The sequence below is a fragment of the Dermacentor silvarum genome, chromosome 1 (assembly GCF_013339745.2).
Source record: "Dermacentor silvarum isolate Dsil-2018 chromosome 1, BIME_Dsil_1.4, whole genome shotgun sequence".
NCBI lineage: Eukaryota > Metazoa > Arthropoda > Arachnida > Ixodida > Ixodidae > Dermacentor > Dermacentor silvarum.
The window spans coordinates 124007092-124030319 of NC_051154.1; the positions used below are offsets into that span (position 1 = coordinate 124007092).

Consider the following 23228-nt stretch of genomic DNA (forward strand, 5'->3'; position numbering starts at 1 on the left):
TCACAAAGACTCCCGCCATTACCTGTAGAGCGATCATAACACTTCAGTTCAATGCTTGTGTTAGTGGGACAGTAAAATGCCACTGAGTATATACTCAAAACAGGATCGGCTGAGCAGATGATACATGTGTGCACCAATCCCTACCTGAGGTAGCGTCACACTGGCTTCCTGGATGTTCGAAAGAATGATGTGACGGCAGAGGTTACGTGGTGCACCCAGGTAGCGTTTCGCTCTCCTGAAATGTCAACACAATTCAGTTTACACCCCTACAATGCCAATTTATTGATAGGCTAGTGTTGACAAAAAACAATCCAGCATTAAGAAGCTTCCAAATACATGAAACCAGACACAAGCTTCTAACCTCTAATCTAACTTGGACTATTTTTCATTACCAAATGCAATAAAGGAAAGTCTATATACACAAGTGAAGTACCGACAGGGTGTACAGCAAATCCAGTTTTCAAAAATCCCTGACTTTAGCAGTAAAAATTCCCTGACAAAAAACATTACACAGTAACTGGTTTTTCAATCGATGTTTAATACTGGATAAGAAGACAAGGGAAGGGGTTGGCCAGTATTTGAAGGTCCAGCTATACCACTACCTTTGCACACCTTGTGCCAACTGACAGACACAGTATTGAAGAGCTTATGACAAGTGCGACGATAAGTGAACATCTGGCATGAGACAGCTTTTCCTATCATGTGTTCATACAAATGGCTTCCGACTACAATAGTAGAATAGAATAAAATTGTGGTAATTTCCCTGTTGCGGATTTCTTTAATGTGATAGCCATTATATAGACACGCCAGGTGAATTTGCACTGTCAGCGCCATAATGATGTTCCATATAAAGTCCAAGTGCAATAACACCATGGCCGCGCACCGTAAGCTGTAGATGTGAGTGAAAGGTTGCGAGAGTGAGCTGAGAATGATGGTGGTTTGATGCGGTGGTGTCTTCTCGCGCTCGCAAAGGAGGAAGGCAGGGAAGGTTGGCATAGTCTTCTCACACGCACAAGGGGGAAGGGAAGGGGGAAGGGAGGGGCAGATTAGTGCGCATCCCCTGTTCTACTCCAGCTGTGGTAGCTGAGCGCAGCCCCACGCATCATATCTTGGAGGCAATTTGCACTGGGTTCGAAGGCTAGCTGACCTAAGACAGCTGATGGCTTCGTGTGCACTTTGTTCTCGCATGCCTAGTTAACGTTGAAGTGAGAGGCAGTGTGAAGGGGAATTCAATCACTGCTACTGCCTCTTTTCATCAAGCCAGCGTTCTGACAGCAAGTGTCTGCGGTCATCGAGCTAGTTAAAATTGGGTTTGCTGGCGCAAAAGCCACTAAGGCTATGCGGCACCAGACACAGGGTGATAAAATTTCGTTAGTAAATGTAGCACACAGCAATAATTAAAGCTTTCTTAAAAAATCTGTTTCGTCTAAAAAACTGATCACGTCACTCAGAGGTATCAGTGCATCACTTGTAGGGATGCGCGACTCTCACGCGTCCCCTGATGTTGTTTTCCCCGCGTGGCTCCCGTGGTCCGGCTTTTCCACGTGGCTAACGCGGGCGGCGGTCGGTGTGGTTGCGGCGCATTGCGAGAGATGGCGCGAGTGTCGCGATGCTAACGCCACCGAACGGCAAGGTGACTTGGGCGCAAAAGGAAGAAGGCGCTTCCTCTTCGGGTTGGGATCGGTGAGCAATGCGGACGTCCCGCGCGTGCGCCGATCCACGCTTCGCGAGACCGTCTCGCGTGGCTAGGAGCACGGCACCGGTATGGACGAACTCGGATCATTCGAACGCGCTATCGTTCGCATGATCGTACACGTGAACGATAAGGCGCTGGTGTCATAGCATGGGGCGAACATATTCACTCGCTATCCGGCGGCCGCGGTGAGTCGGACTTCCTTGATTTGTCGCGCGCCCATGTGAATGTTCTATTGGTAGTAATTCGGCTAGCGTGCATTAGTGTATGAAAGGCGCAATAAATGCCCCTTGTGATTGTTTACACTACTTGTTGTTCCTTTGCCTCAAGAGCACGTGTGAGACCCCACACACTCCATCAACATTGGGTGAAGTGGAGTGTGTGACTTACACAATACGTGGTATTTTTGTCTATGCGTTTTGTGATGTGGACACGCGATTAAAATGTGTATTACTGTTAACGCTTCATGGCATTTAACACTTGTTGGTTGTTCCTCCTCTGTCAATAAGCAATTATCTGTGATGCCTGTGTGGCCTATCCGAAGCCGACAAAGAATTGCTTCGATGAAACGTTCTTGATGATAGCGCAGTCATCGAGTGAAATGTGTTTGTGTTTGTCTGTGCATGCGTGACAACGTGCTGGTTAATAAGCGAATGTTTCCAGCAGTTTATACAGCTGATAAAATGACTAACCTTACTTCGTATAGCTGTCTAATAATTTGCTATCGCAATCCTTTCGAGCAAAACTGCAATTTTTCTTTTTTTAAAAGTTGGCTTGCCATTTGTGCAACTTTTTACAAATTTTTCAACCCTCTTACTTTCAGGCATTGACCTACAGTAGAGGCTGGTCTATGAGGGCTGATCTGAAAGTTCCCTAAAGCATATTGCTCTGCCTCAATGAAGAATGGGATGCTGCTCCGCTACTAGGTGCCACTTCTAGAATCAGTAATGAGTTGAAAGCTTTAATGCGTCAGCATTAGAACATGCGAATAAAACCAATCTGTCGGCTTGTGCACAGAAAAAGAGGGGAGAGGAGTGGAGAGGCGGCGGACACAGGTGAGAGGGGAGGAGGCACCTGACAGTGGGTGCCGCACAGTGCACTGGAATGTAGCCCTGCAAAGTTGGCGCTCGACATGTCAGCAGATGCACTTACTTCACTCCCGGGTAAGCCCGGACACGCGTCGCGTGTTTCGATAGTCGTGTTAGTGGCAGCGTTTGTTTTTTGTGTGCGGTATAGTTAAAAGTAACGATAGATGCCGCGTTTTCTACGGGAGAAAAATAATGCAAACGCATTACTGTCGCATGAATCCCATTGATCGCTCTCATTTTTTTGTTGAAAATAATCACATTCACATACATTAAGTGTTTCTGTAGTGAAATATTGACACTTTTCTGTGTTGGCAGTGATCAAGTTGTGTGCATGCATGCATGTGCACTCCATTGTTTATTTCAGCTGCACACACTTGCACTCAATGCACCTTTTGTTCAGTCACGAGGACATGGGGTACAAATTTCACTGCACTTCCTCATTCATAAAAAAAACTCTGGTGACAGGTCTCGTATGACAAGTCAAGGGTTTCAGAAAACATATGGATCATTAAGCAGCAATCTTGTATTTTTATTGCGATAGCAATTATATGGACACTTCAACGTCGCCGTGAGGTTCCGTATAGATAAAATCTTCGCCGCGCGCTGTATGCGCCGTATGCCCCAGAGGCAGCGTGCGGGGACGCGCGCTATCACGGAGAGCGAACGCACTCAATCTCCCACGCGCAAGCAAGGAAGCGGAAAGCCAGTGCCGGAGGGAGCAAGGGGGGGGGGCACTTCTCTGCCAACAACCGCGCTCGTGGCTCGTCCGCATAGTCTCTTATCTCTCCCACACGCAAGCAAGGAAGCGGGAAGCCAGCACCGGAAGGAGCGGGGGGGGGGGGGGGGGGGGGGGGCGGCGCACTTCTACGCTGCCAACAACCGCGCTCGTCGTTCATTCGACCGCACCGTCTCTTATCTCCACACGGCTCTGACCTTTATGCGCCGTGCATTCGCCGCTCAGTTTCCGTTGAAGCGATAGACCGCACGTACCTTCGCCCGCTGCTGCGGCGTATATATGCGCTTGCTGCCAGCGTTTTGACAGTCGTCGTCTGCAGTTATTCAGTGTGATCTATTCATGTTTGTGCGCGCTCACACCACGCTTGTTCAATCAGTTAGTAATAGTCGGGCCACATTTTCCAACGCACGCTACACATGCAATGCTCCCCGGGTCGGCAGTGCAGCGCGACAGGTGTGTCCCTTCGCACGCGCTGCCCACGGGAAGCGCTTCTCATCAACACCACCGTTGCACACGCGCCTTCTCGTGGTCATCGAGTCTCTCTTCATGTCGGTCTACTTGCGCCGCAGCACACCTGCTTACTTAATCAGCTCATGTTTACTACAATTCATATTGCTACCAAAGCCGCTCACCTTACTTCGTATGACATTGCTGTGTTGCTATCGCATTCATCGCTTCGCCCTTAGGGCGAAACTGTGACATTTTTTTTCACAAACTCTTTCAATGCTTACATCGGGCTACCCCTGTTGAAAGGCAAGCGTAGCATTTATCATTCTTTACAGACATTCTACCACTCCTGAACTAGTTGAACTAATCGTTAGTCTGGCTAAGGCCCATGATTTAATTTCAAAATGTTTGTTTTAGCATTTAATGGGCCCCCACTGACGTCTTTCTCAGTCAGAAACAAACAAAATGAAGCCATGCGTATTCCTTGTTATTTCACGTTAGCCATCGCAACTAACACAAAACAGCATCAACATACCCTTATAAAAGTACACAATCTGAATGGATGCCTGTTATCCTCACCAACACGAACTTCCAGACTAGCTCATTACCGATACTATTAGAAGTGTAATCTAGCAGTGGAACTGCATATCACTCTACGTGGAGGCCGGGCAGCACGTTTCAGGAGCTTCTGCGTCGCCTCTCATGGATACGAGCAAGCTCACATGAGTTCAAGCACTAACTGCTGTTCAACCCACATTTGAGTGCGAAGTGCAGCCTGTGTACAGGTCAGAGCTACATTTTCACATAAATATTATGGCGACAGTGAAGGCAAAACAAAATAAACAAAAAAGCACAATGAAAAGCCAAGGACTGCCTTACTTCTCTGCTGCGGAAGCCACCAAGGAGTCCCCTTGATCGACACGCTTAAGGACAGCACGGACATTACGCTCCAGCCAGGCCAGCACCTCTGGTTCTTTCCAGAGCACATAGTTACGCCCAACAAAGAGGCACTGCAGCTGATTGAGAGCAGCGGGCTGCCTGCATTTCAATGTAGTTAACATATATGTAAAAGAATCAAGCATCTTGTATAGCAGGAAGAAGTGTCTACATGACATCAGGAATTTCACTTTCCAGTTCATTTTATGTGGCACTTACAGGGTCTTAATATTTCACTTTTGATACAAACGTAGCAGTTGAAGCTTACTTTATTTTGTATCCTGGTTGTTTCAGCAAAGACTACCTCCAATTATTAAAAATAATAAATTACAAACACCGATATTTAACATTACACTAAAAGTAGTGGTGGCATGTATGTACTTGAAAAGATACTCATCAGCTGTTTCAGGCATATAGTAGTCCTTGAACCATGTATGCTGTATCACTAAACAGCCCTCTCAATACACAAGACACTAAGCAAGAACCAAAGAATGCTCAAGCACTGATGCAAGTATAAGCTATATTTGAATATACAGACACACTTTTTACACCGATGTCAACACGAACGAGAAAGCATAAAATGCACTCACTGTGCCTGTGCTGTTGCAGAAAAGAATGTGTGCTTGGCCACTTCACTGTCCGGCTGCACACCACACTTGTCCAGCAGCGACAAGAGTACACCAGGGAACATGATCAGCGATTCTTGCAGCTGCAGTGAAATTACAGGTATATTCTAAACTGTACCTTATCACAGCCTCTCATTATTGCTACTGATTTGTTCCTGTGCCTATGTGGGCACAAGACATCAAATTCAATGTCTATTGCTTAAGTTGCATAATGACATTATTCTATCTCCACATGCCCAAATCTAATGTTATTTGAGACGATGACTTAGCCTGGTCCTCTGAAATAGGTGATTATTAAATTTTTTCGACGCAAGGGCCAGTTCTGGCCAAAGAGCACCAAACACATGGTGTAAAAATCTCTAAAAGGACTTAGAAACGCTTAAACGCACGACGTGAATGAACCCACACACATGTCCTCGTTATCTATGCACTTAACCGGTCTTAACCAGTCCTAAGTATGTCATACCAACAAGGCTGAACATCCACACTCGTCTAAAAGGACACTAAAGAGAGACAGTAAATCAGTTTATATTATAAAGTATTCTTCCAAACTCTATTTTTGTTAATTTCGCAGTAGGAGATTGATTCTTAGAAGAGAAAATGTTTTTAAATTTCGCGCAACAACCCTAGTGCCACTACCATCACTCAATGTGAAGTCATGGATTTCAAAGTACTGTATTTTCTAGTTTTTGAGCCGTTGTGGGTGCAGTAAAATTTCTTGACACTTGCCAAGCTGAGTTTTTGGCTCCTACCAGAATACAATTAACACATCTTTACCAATAAATAAATCACAGTTTGCAAGGCATTGATTGCGATAGCAACAAATTAGAAAGCTATATGCAGACAGGTTAGTAGTTTTATCAGCTGCACAAACAGCTGTAAACATTTGCTTACTAACTAAATTAACAGGCACGGTGTCATGTGCACACAGGCAAACATGAACCTATCTCACTCGACGACTGCGGAAAGTTGCTGTCAGAATCAGGTGTGATGAAGAGCGGTAGCAGCCGCAAGTGAATTCTCCTAGTGCCACCTCTCGCTTCAACGTGAACTAGACATACGACACAAAGCCATTAGCTATCTTAGGGGTCGACTAGCCTTCGAACCCACCGCAGATTACCTCCAAGATAGGATAGGGCGCGCACGGCTGAGCTCAGCAGCGCCATGTGCAACCACAGCCGGAGTAGAATTGGAGAGGCGTGCTCCACTGCCCCACTTGCCGCCACCCCCTCCTAGTGCGCGCACTCTCCCCACCTTCCTCTCTTGCGTGCGTGAGAAGAATCCGTAGAACCAAGCCACCATCCTTCTCAGAGGCTTACACTCGTACGCTTTCCCCTGCACTTACAGCATACGATGCGCAGCAGAGATCTTATCGCACTTTGACTTTATACGGAACCTCACGGCAATGGCAGAAATTCACCTGGAGTGTCCATATAATTCCTATAGCAATACAAATTAACTAAGCCTGAGGAGATGCTGTCAACACCCACGACATCGCAGTGAGCTGGCATTGAAACTTCAAAGCAGCACTGCCACCTGTCTTTCATTTCTGTGTCTTTTCTGGCTTATCAAGCCTCCTCTCATGGTTCAACTCAATTCTGGGGTTTTATGTGCCAAAACAACAATCTGATTATGAGGCACACCGTAGTGAGGGACTCCAAATTAATTTTGACCACATGTGGTTCTTTAACGTGCACGCAATTCATGTTGCACGAGCATTTCTTACATTCCACTCCCATTGAAATGCGGCCACCGCAGCCAGAATTAAACCCGCGACCTCGAGCTTAGCAGCACAACGCCACAGCCACTAAGCCATCTCGGCAGGTTCCTCTCATGGTAAGAGTGGCTTTTTAATACGTTAGCATTCTTAGGGTACTTCCAGCATGTTCCTGGGGCTATGTACGAGGTGTTATCCGAAAGTTCACAGACTGGTGTAATTATGTAGGAAATAACAAAAGTATGTGCTTGCGCTCTTTGATTTAGGTGCACACATATCACACGAGTGGATGTATCAAGTGGCAGAGTGATAGGAGAGTTCATTCGCCAGCAGCGCGCGCTAGAGTGAGAAAGTGTCAGAAGCTGTGTACGGTTCGAAAAATTAACGAAAAACTTGAGCAACGGGTTTGCGTGACATTTTGCATGAAGTGCCTGAACTGGAAATGCTTCGTCAAGCCTACGGTGATGCTGCAATGAAACGCAGTCAGTGTTTTTGAGTGGAATTCTCGGTTCAAGGGTGGTCAAACCTCAGTGGAAGACTGCAAGCACTCAGGACGGCCACAAACCACCACCACACCAGAGAATGTTGCAAAAATTGCAGAACAGATTCAAGAGGACCGTCGTCAAACCATTCATAAACTGTGTGAAATGGTAGCAAGTGATTATGCGCAATGCCAAGCAATTCTCAGTGAAGACCTCCAAATGCACCACGCTGCCGTGAAGTTCGTTGTCATTATGAAACATCATTCCAGTGCACAAATAAACACCGTGTTTATTTGTGTGCTGGAACCATGTTTCATAGTCCCTCCCTACTCACCCAACCTGGCCCCCTGCAACTTTGCTTTGTTTCTGAAAATGAAGTTGAAGCTCAAAAGGCATTGCTTTGACACCGTGGACATCATTCAACAAGAAGCACAGAAGGTCCTCGGCAGCTTCACGGAAAATGACTTCAAGAAAGTGTTCCAAGACTGGCAAACGCGCTGGGACAGATGCATTCACTCCCACAGAGACTACTTCGAAGGACATTAAGCCTGTATGTATGATCACAATAAACCATTCAGCACAGCCTGTCTGGGAACTTTTTTTCGTTCATCTGTCTGTCTGTCTAACCCTTTTCCCGCCTACCTGGGTAACTGGGTAGTAAGTGGTTGAATGGTTAGCACATCGAGCTACTGTGCAGAGGTAACAGGTTTCAGAACCAACCATCAAAACCAACCATACATGCCTCTCTTCAACGAACCTCTTTCACGCCGACATGGGTCACTGTAGATACCGGACTGGGTAGGCACCCCTGTTTGAAGAAACTCTTTCATGCCGACTTGGAGCATTGGGTATGTGCCACTCAGTCTGTGCTGGTCTTCAATGAACCTTTTTGATGCCAACTTGGGCTTCTGGGTATGTGCCAGTAGGTGTGTGCCACTCTTCAATGAATGCTTTGACACCAACTTGGGTAACTAGGTATGTGCCACTGGGAATGTGCGGCAAGTGAGAGAATAATTCTCAGCATTCGCAGGCGCCACGCATCTCATCTTGGAGGCCATGTATGGACTTCTCAGCAGTGCCACTAGATGACACAGCATGTCCATAAAGAAGCGTGAGAGAGGAGCCCGAGTGCCACATGACGCATTTCTCAGAGTTCACATGCACAAACGTGCCATGCATTTCAGAGACCACGCACAGGCTTCGCACCGGCAGTGGCGCTAGATGGCGCCAAGTGTTCTTAGGGAAAAGCAAAAGAGGAATCCTGCTGCAGTACACGCCTCCAGATAATTAGTTTCAATGGTCGCAATACATTGTGTCGCTATATTGATTCAATCCTAAACGCAATACCATCGACAATCATCGTGAGATGGGTTTCACCACTTCTTTTGGTATTGTACAGTGTAGACCGCTTATAACATAAGTCGCCGGAGTCGCGAATATCCACACTATAAGCGGTACCGCACTATAACCAAAGCAACAATTTTCAAGGCCCGCACATATGCAAAACATGTGCACCGTGCTGCCACGCGTATGCGACAGTCGAGGAATGCGGCTAGAACGTTTGCACTCAATTTACAGTCGAATCTCGTTAATTCGAAATAATTCACGGGGCGGCGCCTCCGACCGGCATTGCTCCGGCACCGCCATAGAGTAAAAGCTTAGGAGGGTCAGACCCCTCAATGTCGCGCGCGAACAAAACAAAAAAAAAGAAAGAAAAATGCGGCGGAATATTCACCCTCTCTCATCCGGCAAGGTCGCCGATTCTGCCTTGCGCCGGAAGATGCGTGTACGTGCCGACGTCTCAGCTACGCTACCGTAGCCACGCGTAGAAAATGGCAGTGAACCCTTCTTTCACCTTTCTGCTACCTCTACTTTCTAGTCACGTGTTGACCTTGCACGCTGCGGCTACGGCGCAGAGGGAAGCAGCGGCGCTGTCCCAGGCCGGCCAACGAAACTGCCCACGCCGGCAAACGCCCGCTTCCCGATAACGGCAGAAAACGAAACTTCGGGGAGCTGGCGCCGGGCTGGCTGGAGTGGCGGCACCTGCACGGCGGGGGGCGCGCACGGTGACAGTCGAAAGTGAGGGAGGGCAAGGGGAGCCACCGAAAAGGCGGAGTTGCCATAGAGGAAGGGGAGTTGCCGAGGCGAAATCCGCTTCCCTGCCGCCCTCCTCCCTCACATTCCACGGTCTCCGCGTGCACCCTTCGCCGTGCTGTGCCAGCGCCGCCCGCTCCCTGAAGTTTCGTTTACTGCCGTTATCATGAAGCGAGCGTTGGCCGGCGTTGGTAGTTTTGTGGCCCTCACTCGCTATGCGCGCCGTGATATTTCACGACTCGCACTCAAGATTCTGGTTTCAGCCTCACTGGCTGTTTGTTCACACCACATGCCCTTCTCCTCCACTTCATCTCTCTTTCTTCCTCGAGCACTCCTTGGGGCACCCGTTTGAGAGGAGCGTTCGCCGTCTCCGCTGACTTCTGTACTCCCAGGCAGCCGCACTGTAACCGGTATTTCGTTTCCCGCAACTGCACTATAAGCGATACGTGTATACATGGAGTGCTATGGGAAAATTAACAGGAGTCTGAAAAGACCGCGCTATATCCGGTCCTGCACTATAAGCGGTTACGTTATAAGTGGTCTATACTATATAAGGGTAATTTGCTAATACAGTAGAACCCCGCTGTTACGTTCCTGGGTGCTGCGTTTTCCCGGCTGTTGCATCGTTTTCGGCCGGTCCCGGCACAGCCCCCATAGAACCCAATGCATTGGTAACCCCGCTGTTACGTCGCAACTCTGGAACAGTTCCCACATCATACGTTGCGAACTGCCAGACCGCGCCGGCCCGAGCGGCCATTTTGACTTTTCATGGTGCTTGGCTTGGTTGCTTGACGATGGCATTGGCCGCCCAAAGTGCCGGGGGCGACACTTATTACATATTTTCGGTTTCCGCCAGCAAAAGTATGGCCTTGGAGATCTGCATTTGCTATCTAAAGATGGTGTCTACGACGCGTTGCGGCCCTAAAATTGGTTTTGGCTCATAGATGTTCCGTATAAAGTCCAAGGACGATAACGCCGTCGCTGCGCGCCGTATGCTTTCCTTCGTGCGCGAGACGCGGTTGTCGGCTCCCCTCGCACGCTTTCCCTCGCACATGCAGCATACGGCGCCGCGCCGTATGCTGCATGTGGGAGTGAAAGCGTGCGAGGGGAGCCGACAACCGCGTCTCGCGCGCGAGAGAAAGAAAAGCAGGGAGGAAGCGTGCCTCCTTCCGTTGCGCTCGAGGCACCGGCGAGGGAGCGAGGGGGGAGGGATAGCGGGCAGCATTGTGCTCTGGCATCATGCTACGCGGCGTCGCGCAGTCCGTATCTTGAAAGCGATCTGCGTGAAGGCAGAGTCTACGGAGTGTAGGTGCGTCGGTGGCTCGTGGCTTTGTGCGTGCTGCGTGTTCTCGGCGCTCAGTTTGCGTTGAAGCGGTAGACAACAGCACGAAGGTCACTTCGCTCGCTTTTGCAGTGGCGCTTAACTGCGCGGACAACTGCACGTGTCCGCGCTCATCGAGTGTGATGTGTTCATGTTTGCCTGTGGGCGCTGACACCATGTTTGTTAATTAGTTAATAAGCGAATGTTTACAAGTTTATACGGATGATAAAACTACTATTCTTACTTTGTATAGCTCATCGCAATTGATACTTCGGTTGTCGGGCGAAACTACTATTTGTCACACGTAAGAATTAAAATAATATTGTGTGCAGTTCAACACCACTCCCATTTCTCAATTTTTCCTGTCTCCTGGCTCTTGCGTTTCCCAGCTCTTACGGGGTTTTTTTACGGTCCCGTGAAAAACGCAACAGCGGAGTTCTACTGTACAGCTAAACTCATTTTTTTCTTTAGTGTCCCTTTAAAATAGATACTCATGTACAAGTTCTAAATCCCCTCAATGCTAGTGAAATACAACAGGCTAACTATTAATTGTAAATGCTGTCAAGACCAACTGCGCTAGTTGACTTCAATGTATTTTAATGTTTGGTTCCATCAGTCTTTAAACAAACCAAACAGTCTCTGCCTTCAGAGTTGCCTTTGTGTAGATGTCAATAAATTTTACCGGATAAGATCTGCAACAAATGAGGCAAGCATACTACACTACACACACAATGGTGTTGAGAGTGCACATTTGATTGGTGAGAGTTCTAGCGAGCACATCAACAGTGAATGTTATTAGGGCAACATTAAGTTTGCCTGCATGGCACCGGATGAATGAAATTAAGATTTAGTGCATTACTCATTTAAACCTTTTTTGTTTGTTTGTTTGCTTGTGTAGCATGGATTACGTATAGGCACTTCCGAACCATTTCATTTGTTTTTAGCATCAAGGCCATAAAAGATTCTTCATGAATAACAATTATCAAAACTATGAATATGTGCAATAAACTACAGAAATGGAAAGGCTCTTAGCAGGCAGCAGAAAAGCAACAAGAAGGCCATAAGGTCTGCTTGTTGCCTCATGTGACATGACAGAAGGTTTTATGCAGAGGTAGTATGGTAGACACACCATTTTGTCTGCTTCTAGCTCAGCAGATGACACGGTGTCTTCAGTGGCACCAGCCCGTGCCATGTGGAAGAGGGCCAGCGGCACAGAGAAGGCAAAATTCGGCAATTGGCAGAGGTTGCGTTCAGCATCCCACTCACGGTACAGCCGCACCAGGTACTGGTACTGCTCCGCACGGATAGCATAGTAGTCCAGAAGTAGCGTCACACATAGCGGGTCATTGTCTGGGTCAAGCCTACAACAATGAAAATGAATTTGCTTAGAAGGCTAGAACATTGCTGGCTCAAACAATGAAGACATAATATGACAATATTGAGGTTCCAATACAAAACGTTTTGGGGGAAAGCAGAGGTGCCCATTCACCTACTTTTAGAGCTCTAACAGAAAGCCCTAACAAACACAAAATCAGTGACTCAGGTGGTTAGCTTAATAGAGTACTGACAAAAATTTTGTCTCACGGTTTTAACAGGTAGTTGCCAACTTCGTAATTACAGTATGAAACCTCAATTCCTCTGTGCACACAACACATCAAATTATATCATCGTTTAATGTGGCCTGTTCAAAAATATTACTATGCACAGCACAGCAATTGCTGGTCACATGGTATTGCAAACCAGTGAGGCCCGATCAGTATGCTCTGTGCCATATTTGCAAGCCACATCAAAACCGTGTCCCTGAAAGCCTGGCACATGCCACCACATCAAATTCTTTCCTTCTTCACTATATTTATCTGCATTAATACCAAGATAAGCCTGGTCCTCCTGCTGCCATTTTTCTGGGAATGTGGCATGCCCCTCTCACCTTTTCTCTCCCTATTATCCTGTGCAGTGCGTAATACACAGTTGGTGCGGTTATGATGTGCGGTTATGGTGTGGCCGTGACCCCTGCACTGGGCTGACAGACTTTTGTATCAGTGGTTTGTGATAGCACAAGGCTACCATCTTTAAGTCCATGATGTAACAGAGGCATATTTCAAGCCCAAAGTCGCACTGCAATTAGCAGATGTATTGAACTGTTCATTAAGACTACTTTGAGAAAATGAGGCTTAAATAGCTATCAAAAAAATTTTTTGCGACAATAGTACTTCATTCTGCAAACAGATGTTTGCACAATCTCTTGTCACAAATCACTGCTCACTAGCACTTTGGTGGCTAGAAGGTAAAGTGTTACGAGTGGAAACGAATGGCTGCAGAAGTATGCAATAAAAGATAGCAGTCGTCCCAGATGCCGCTTTATACAAACGTGCCAATACTGTTAAGCTTTGAGTGGAGACAGCTGCAATGTTTTATACTTTCAATTTGATTCTAAGAATTTCACTACTACAAGTCAGTTGCATGAAACACAGATCGTCATCAGCAGCAGCCTATATTTATGTCCACTGCAAGACGAAGGCCTCTCCCTGCGATCTCCAATTACCCCTGTCTTGCGCTAGCTGATTGCAACTTGCACCTACAAATTTCCTAACTACATCCCCCCACCTAGTTTTCTGCCGTCCTCAACTGCGCTTTCCTTCTCTTGGTATCCATTCTGTAACTCTGATGGTCCACCGGTTATCCATCCTACACATTACACGGCCTGCCCAGCTCTATTTTTTTCTCTTAATGTCAATTAGAATATTGGCTATCCCTGTTTGCTCTCTGATCCACACCGCTCTCTTCCTGTCTCTTAACGTTAGGCCCAACATTTTTTGTTCCATCGCTCTTTGTGCGTCCTTAACTTGTTCTCGAGATACTTTGTTAACCTCCAAGTTTCTGCCCCATATGTTAGCACCGGTATAATGCAATGATTGTACACTTTCTTTTCAACGACAGTGGTAAGCTCCCAGTCAGGATTTGGTAATGCCTGCCGTATGCACTCCAACCCAATTTTATTCTTCTGTAAATTCCCTTTTCATGATCAGGGTCCCCTGTGAGTAATTGGCCTAGACAAACGTACCCCTTTACAGACTGGCGATCCTGAATTCTTGTTCCCTTGCCAGGCTACTGAACATTATTGAACACAGATAAAACCATACAATTTTTTTTTCTCCCTTCAGAGGGATATGCATGCAATATAAATATGAGACTATGCAATAAGACAGGCAAGAAAAGTACAACACATTTGCTGCAAGTTCACTGATGGACTTGCCACAAATGTTTTCACAACAGGTTTGTTTAAGTGATGTCGCAGTTCAATGGTTTTTTTCTTCAGTTCAACCATTCTTTGGTGTCAGTGCACAGTAGGCAGCTTATCGCGCAACATTTACAAGAAGAAAATTAATGATGTTGGCATTTGCAAAAAGTAATTAGTGGTTGGCAAGACTGCACAGCCTTCATTCTGTTCTCGGCCTATATTTTTTTGCCTAGAACATACGTGAACACAATTGTAAAACATGCTCATTTCGTCTGGTTTTCACTGCATGTTGGTCAGCCTACCTGCACCTTCTCAAATTAAAGTTCTTCTGGCACTCACCCCAGGCTCTGTTTGTTTTGATATATATATATATACTTTTTTTTTAAACTGGGGCCATGCGAGCACTAGAAATTTTAGATGTCTTGCCATGAGTTCCTTGTTTTGTACCTCCCAGCCAACTCGTTTCAATTGTAGGCAGTAATAAAGATGCTCAGATGTGTCATATTTGCACCAGCTATCTCATCACCTAAAGAAAGTGGCTGGAAAGTGTGGCACCCTGGTATCGCTTTCAGCCCTGAACACATGCCAGTACTTATGTACTAAAAAATATTTGCCAAATTAGGCACCACGCAAATATGCCATCCGCACAATAAAGCATGTAACATGTAAGAGAGCAATGCGTGAAGGTGCAGGCTCCGGCGGGATCAAGCCATCTCACAAATCACTGCAAAAAATTCAAGCCCACACCAGTTTTGGCAGACTATATATATATATGCAATTGGCAATTATCATTTGGAAGAAAGCTGACTAGGCCTTTTGCATTCCAAACAAATGTGGAAACTGCACAATTACTCCTTTTATCACCCTCGTACGAAAAAAAAAAAAAAAAGAAGATAGAGAAAGACTTGGATGCTATGTTCTATGCATGTGCATCGACGATGTCTTTTTTTTAATGGTTACTGCCAGCACTCTTGCAGCTCTGTACATTCTGAACTACTGCCTGTCTGTGTATTAGTAATCTATCGATGTTCCAACACCCACCCCATCCCGTGATGCATATCCATCTTAAGCGATAAACATGCCAAACAATCAACACGCCCAGCTTTCTGCCTTAATCGATGTTGCTCACTTATTCCTTAAATGCCACAGTACATATTTTGAGAACTTGTGGGAATTATGAAGGTTCATAGTTCCCCGCGTCCTTACGCGCGCCACGGAAGTGAGGAGAGCAGATGCCTTTTTCCCTCTTCCCGTTCGGGGAGCCAAACGGCTTTTCGTGCGGTGGCGCGATCCTCTTGGAAACCGGTTGCAAACGCAGCGGTGACGTGTACGCGGAGCCCAAGGCTCATTGGACCGAGCCCAGAACGAGGCGGGGCGGTCGCGATCGGCGCGACCGGCGCACGCCGGGGAAAGAGGAGACGACTGCGAGCCGCGACGAAGGACGGAGCTCAGGTAACCATCTTGTTCCCTTCCTTTGTCGTGCCCTACCTCGTTCGACCACTATCGACCCCGACAAACGTCGAGGTCGACTCTATAGCCTGCTTCCACGCGAATTCCCATGGAGCAATAAACCCTTTTTATACTTGTTACACTATCGTGTGTTGTCGTGTTTCTGCCTGTCCTTGTACCGCCGAAGCCTGGTAGTACAAGGCAAGCACACGGGAGTTGGCCGTCAAGCCTAAGCAGTAGCGCACCCAGGATTTCTGCCAGGGGGGGGTTGACAGTTTGCCAATACCATCTAAACAGCACTAATTTTGATTTCTTCACGGGAAATTGTCAAAAAAATGACGCTTCTTGCGAGTGTGCAGGCGATTGCGCGTCTTACATCTTATTTACAGTACTCAAATGCGTAATGAAAGAAAAGGGGTCAAACAAAAGGAGGGTTTAAGTCGGCCTCAGGGGGGGGTTACAACCCCCGAATCCCCCCCCGTCGGTGCGCCACTGAGCCTAAGCCTTACGACAAAGGCGGCTTGAGAGAACCCGGAGACTACAAACTTCATTATTGATAACATGCTGATATATCCTTTTGACGAACCTTTCTTCAAAGTGACACTCGCACAGAATTAAGCTACTCGTCAGCTCCTTGTCAGCATGTTTTATAGCCTAGGCCTATTGTTCCTTTGGTAAAGGGTCCCTTGGTGCTTCAAAAATAAACAGAGAGCTTCGCACTGCACAACCTATACACGCCTGAATAGGGCATCGGTCTTTTGTACTAGGTAGAGATGCGAGGGTTTGGAAAAAAAAAAATTTCTGGGGAAAAAATTTTTTTTCTCGTTTTTTCCCAAGGCATAAAAAGCAGAAGGAAACTAACGGTCCCAATTTACACTGTAAAATATGTGTGCGGATATAAAAGGTGGCGAAGTTACGTTGGTGTCACCTTGCAAGTATAAAAATTCAGGCAACATATTGTTTCCTCAAGTTTATGTTACATTTTTGAAGGTGGTGGTGTCCTTAATCTCCATTATTTACACAGGATCCGACCTTCTGTGGATAAAGAAACAAAGGGCAGTCCTGGTAACGCTGTCATTCATAATTATCATGAAAAACCGACTTTGAAAGCCACGTCGGATGCCTTACAGAGTCTGTCAATGCACATCTGAGTCAGTACGCAGAACAGAATTTGTCGTCTTAACTTGAAGAGGTTCAATATATACAGAAGAAAGCTCTGTGTTTTATCTGCCGTAGATATGACAGGAACTTTTCACCTACCTTTAACCTTTTTGACCGGAACCCAACCCCTCTGTAACACGTCGCCACATATTAAGCTTAATGTTTTTGCACACTCTATCTCTTCATGCCTGTACCCGCCTAAATAAATTCATTAAGTTCACTGAACCTTCCCCGTACTCGTAGGTCTCACAGCCTAAACCTTTTAATGCTTCAACCTATAGAACTGACATATACAAACAGTTTTTTTTCCCTTAACAATTGAATATTTGAATGCTTTGCCTGGAGCTGTTCGTTCATTGCCACTGACAGATTTTGGTCTGCAATTGATATGTGATGGTATCCCACTCCTGCAATAGCCCAAATGGGGTAGTAGTATGTAAAACTAAATAAATAAAAAAATAAAGCCAATCCTTAAGTGCACGTGAAGTGAGAGCTTGGCAATTCAGTGCAGCATTTCTGAGTAGCTACATTGTGCTTGTGTTTCTTGGTGTCAAAGCAAGAGTAGTTTTATCTGATTCAATTTTACTGTGAAAGCACAAAACATGCCTCTTTCCTTCCCCTCGTTTTATTTTTAGAAATTATTCTACCGGTAGCTTTTCTCTGCAAAGGAACAGCTTAAATTGGCTTTCTGCCTCATTCTCATAAGGAAGGCCTCCACCGAAATTCTATCCTTTCCTTGACTCTTAATTTCGATGCAAGCCTTTATGCTGTCATATTCAAAGGTGGTAGGCTCTCTGGCTGTATAAATCGAACTGACGCAGTTGTAGAGCAAGAAATTGGAGGTGCTGCTTCTGACAAATAAATTCATTCCCTAGATTTTATGTCAGGTACGCAAGTTCAACTCTTAAAGATACACTTAAGAACAAATGTTGCCTATTACAGCAGAATCTTGATGATACAAATCACTCGGCACAGTGCGAAAATTTTTATCACTGAAAAACATAAAATAATCGGGAAATAAAGGGGGAGAGGAAATGGGAGGGGGGAGGCAATGAAATGGTAGACAGATGAATTTTAAAAATAGGAAATTTTTTACAAAGTTTCTTTCGCAATCCTAAGACCTTTCTTTATCTCATGGTGAAAGTGTATTTTTTTAGTGCGTTGTCTTTGAAATCGGGATGAAAATCGGGCTTCAGGAGGTGCTGTCGTGCCGCTGATCGCACTAGTGCGACTTTCTGTTTACACAGCGCCGTTACCTTAGTATCGCCGTAAACATGGGAGATTGGAAGTTCAGATAGCCAGAGTGCTGCATTTGTGAATACCAAAATAAAAGCAACAAAAGTGAGTGCAAAAAGAGAAGACTGATGTCGCAATTCGTTACTGCAGTCCTGTGGTGTGCAGGAAGCGCTCCTATTGCATGATGAAAATTTGAATTACTGGCGCACTTGTTTCGTGCACATTTTAGCAGCAGTGAGCAGTGCACATTATAAGATCTGACAGGTTATCTCGTATTTCTTTCACTGCTGTGTCTAGCTGCCTTCTGATGGTGATAAGGACATGATCAATACTTCTTTTTGGGCGAGTTGGTACATCTTGAAACTTTGGGTAACAGCGCAAACAGACGACCACAAGAAGGGAGACACGGACACACAGGCGCTGACTAACAACTGGTTTTATTGTGAAGGAAAGCACACCTTATATATGCCAGAGTGAAGCAAGGGAAAGGGGAAAACATAACAAGGGTAACATCGTGCCAACAACGCAAGCGCAAAACAGCCAACCAAGCGCAACAAGACGCAAACAATTATTTTTCTCTCTAATCTGAACCCCCGATAGCCGCATCCAGAAGATAAAATTCAGCGTCAAAGAGAGCAAGGGAAGGGGTGCTGAAGCACTTGCTACCGAACTTCCTGATGTGGTAGGCTTCCAAACTGATGCGCGCTGTCTTGTCACTACTCTTTCCTAGAATCGTCGTCTCCTTTAACCGGGCCACACAATCAGTGCACTTGCTAACGTGCGCAACTATATGTGCGTATTTGTCATCTCGTTTTTTCAGTTTTAGAGCGTGTTCCCCTAAACGGTCATTGACACAGCGGCCAGTTTCGCCGACGTAAAACATCCCACAAGACATGGGAATGCAATACACCACTCCAGTGGAACATTTAACGAACGGCGGTTGGTGGTTCTTCTGGCATCCATGTTTACTGGTGTTGCAGATACGTGGGCACAACTTTCCCAGCTTGTTAGGGGCAGAAAAACATATTGGCACGCCGTGCCTACTTGCCACCTTCTTCAGATTGTGGGAGAGTTTATGGATGTAGGGGACCACCTCAGGTCTATGTGCCTGAGGTGGTCCCCTACATCCATTAGCGCAACATGGAAGCAATGTCAGTGTCATGGGGGACGTCCACATACCAGAGAAGATTATGCGTCTTCTGCAGAAAGGACCTAAATTCGGTGTCCAACCTGGTGTTCCCGCGCATGATCTCATTGCTATGAATCGAAAAGTGGCCGATAAGGCTACAGATGATAATCGGGACCGCTGCCTTCTTGAAGGTGTTGACTGCCTGCGAAAGTTTGCTCCTAAAACCACGGACTCGCAGCATAGTATTTTGTTCAACGACGTAGTATCTTTTTTCAAGCGCAACAACCTGATGCTTACGCAAGCTGATAAAGAGGGGGGGTTCGCCGTTTTACCCAAGGGACTTTACAATGAAAAAGCTTTGGCGGCGGTAAATAAGAACTTTGTCCCCATGAAGAAATGTGAAGTGCGCGTTAAAACCAAGTTTGTCCAGTTTTGTAAGCAGTTAGACCTCGGCAGGCTTGCCAGGGACATTTCCAACAGTAGGGGAAACAGCTTGAGGGTTTTTTTCACAACCAAGACACATAAGCCCGAAGTTCCGTTTAGGACTATTGTTAGTGAAGAGGGATCGTGGCAGAAGTGTGTCAGCCAGTTTTTGTTAAAGAAACTGAAGACGCTTGTTGTGAACGACCCATTTTTGGTCAAAAATTCAGCCGCAGTAGCACAGTTTCTAGAGGGAAATGATCATGTTGGTTTTGGTTTTTCTGTTGACGTGCAGGACTTGTTTTATTCTGTCCCGCAGAATCAATTGTTAGCGTGTGCCAAAGAGTGCATTGAAGCTAACGGCGACGTATCCTTCCAGAACACCGCCGGCGTGTCCGTTGATAATTTTCTGTCTTTACTGCAGTTTTACTTGAATTCTACTTTTATTGTATTTGACGATCAGCCTTTTTTGCAGCGTGATGGCATCTGCATAGGGTCTTGCGTAGCCCCTATTCTTTGCGACATTTTTCTGGCCAAGGTGGACGACACACTAGAACAGGTGTTTAATGGGGTGCCGGTTTTAAAAACTTTTAGGTATGTTGACGATTTTTTAGTGCTTTTAAAAAAGCAGCCTGCCTCCACCTACTCCTCTACTGTAGGTGAAGTTTTATCTTTTTTTAGCAAACATGGACGTGGGTTGCGTTTCACCCATGAACTTCCGGACTCTTCAATTTTACAGTTTTTAGACCTTAAAATCACGTTCTGTGATGGACACGTTTGCTGGGGATACTACCCACGGGCTAAGAAGGAGCTACTGCCCTATGACTCGGCACATTCCAAGACAATTAAGAGAGGAATAGCGGTGATGTGTATGGAATCGGCTCTCCAGAAATCGTGCCCACATCAGATGACGCTCAGTTTTAACAATCAGGTAAGCCGTCTTTTGGCTGCAGGGTTTCCCGTCTCGGTCTTGACTGCTGTTTCTGAAACCCTCCTTCAAAAATTCAAGCGTGGAACGGGAACTACAACGGCGGAGGATCACCGGAAGGCACATAGACCTGAGGTGGTCCCCTACATCCATAAACTCTCCCACAATCTGAAGAAGGTGGCAAGTAGGCACGGCGTGCCAATATGTTTTTCTGCCCCTAACAAGCTGGGAAAGTTGTGCCCACGTATCTGCAACACCAGTAAACGTGGATGCCAGAAGAACCACCAACCGCCGTTCGTTAAATGTTCCACTGGAGTGGTGTATTGCATTCCCATGTCTTGTGGGATGTTTTACGTCGGCGAAACTGGCCGCTGTGTCAATGACCGTTTAGGGGAACACGCTCTAAAACTGAAAAAACGAGATGACAAATACGCACATATAGTTGCGCACGTTAGCAAGTGCACTGATTGTGTGGCCCGGTTAAAGGAGACGACGATTCTAGGAAAGAGTAGTGACAAGACAGCGCGCATCAGTTTGGAAGCCTACCACATCAGGAAGTTCGGTAGCAAGTGCTTCAGCACCCCTTCCCTTGCTCTCTTTGGCGCGGAATTTTATCTTCTGGATGCGGCTATCGGGGGTTCAGATTAGAGAGAAAAATAATTGTTTGCGTCTTGTTGCGCTTGGTTGGCTGTTTTGCGCTTGCGTTGTTGGCACGATGTTACCCTTGTTATGTTTTCCCCTTTCCCTTGCTTCACTCTGGCATATATAAGGTGTGCTTTCCTTCACAATAAGGACATGATTTGCGCAAGATAATGGAATCTGTTGACTTTTCTTGTAGTGGCACAGCTACTTCATACCGTGCTATCTGACTGGTGCAAAGGTAGAAAAGCTTTAGTTGTCACTGGGCACCAAAGATGACGAAAGGCGGGAAATAGAGATAAGGCTACTAATGGAAGTGAATGCCGCTGATCTTGCTGACATGGAAAGACACACAACCTAGTGTGTCATTGCCAGCTCCTGATAAAGTTACAAGGTGTTTAAAAACAGCCGACAAGTTGCATGATACTGACAAAGCAAAAGTTTTTTTTTGGTGGGGGGGGGGGGGGGGCACACGCGGGGATGGAGTCAAGGCAGAGTGATGTAGCACCACTTCGCAACAGGAATACGACCAGCGCGGCTGCTCTGCCTGCCTGACAACAGCCAGCGTCTGGTGCTACCGCCATGCAAGGGATCTCACGGTAGCTTGATTGTTCATATCATCCGCCGCAGCGCAAAAAGTGATTCCCAACATTACAAATTTAGCACGTTGTAAGCTAATGGACTTGGGCTGGGACATTAAAAAATTTTGTATCAGGCATGATCATATCACCGAGATTCTACTGTAGTACATTACGCTTCAAATAGCAAAAAGCCCCTTTTTACCATGAGAAATAAAGCAGTAAAAATGCAAAAACGATATCCTGGTTGTGCCTGAAGTTTCCTGCATTGGCTCACGAAGACATCTTGGATTTTTATGGTCTTTCCATGAATGTATAGTTAACTGTTTTTCATTATAGAAAAGCTAGCCTACAGTGAATTTTGAATAAACCAAAGGCTGAATGTACGAGGGTCAGTCAAATGAAAAGCACAAATGTGTAACAAAAAAGCAAACGATGGCGCCAGTAGCCTGCACATTGGCAGACATGTTCCTAACAGTGTGCCGGATGTTCACGCGGTGGCAGCATCGCGCAGGTGCAGAAACACTGGCGCAGAAACAGTGTAAGAATATTAGCAACTTGCACCAGGAGGAACAGCATTCTGTTATTAAATTTCTGCATAGTGAAGGTGTGAAGCCTATCAAAATTCATCGCAGATTGAAGGTCCAGTATGATGATGCGTGTGGGTCACAGCAGCAAGTCTACGAATTGAGTCACAAATCTGCGAACAGTGTGACGTCCACGGCTGATGCTCCTCCTCCGGGTCAGGCACACCCCGTTGTGACTCTAGAAAACACTGCAGCAAGTAGGTCACCATCAGTGGGAACCATCAGTCATGGTTCCGCATACCACATTGTGCATGATGTGCTCGGATTTAAAGTGTCTGCAAGGTGGGTGCCCCAGCAGCTGACTCCTGAATTGAAACAGCGACATGTTGATGCATGTGAACAAATTCTGCAGCGCGTTGAACAAGAAGGGAAGCCTTCCTTGCAATATCGTCACAGGGGAGAAAACCTTGGTTCACTACCACCAACAAGAAACGAAGAGAGCGAGTAAGGAATGGCAGCATTCCTCAACACCCGAACCAAAGAAGTTCCGAAGTTCCGAACACAGTCATCAGCAGGCAAGGTTATGCTGACCCTCCTTTCAGAAGCAAAAGGTGTCATCTTGGAGCACTACACGTCATGAGGGACCACTATCACTAGTGAATCATACTCTGACCTTTTAAAAAATCATCTTCGACCTGCAATCAACTCGAAACGCCGTGAACTGTTATATCAAATGCAAATGTGCTGTAAAAATTAAGATTTTTTTATGTCAATGCTGTAACC

At 46.2% G+C, this 23228-nt stretch overlaps 1 protein-coding gene across 2 annotated transcripts in view; it reads right to left on the reverse strand.

Moving 5' to 3' along the window:
• LOC119435987 (transcription factor 25-like) overlaps positions 1–23228 on the reverse strand; it is a 102757-nt gene that overhangs the window by 16785 nt on the left and 62744 nt on the right. For both annotated transcript variants that reach the window (XM_037702704.2, XM_037702703.2), the window contains exons 8-11: positions 12270–12501; positions 5491–5609; positions 4844–5002; positions 145–235 (exon numbers count right to left, since the gene is read on the reverse strand). In XM_037702704.2, coding sequence (XP_037558632.1) covers positions 145–235; positions 4844–5002; positions 5491–5609; positions 12270–12501 — 601 coding nt within the window. The remainder of the gene's footprint in view (positions 1–144; positions 236–4843; positions 5003–5490; positions 5610–12269; positions 12502–23228) is intronic.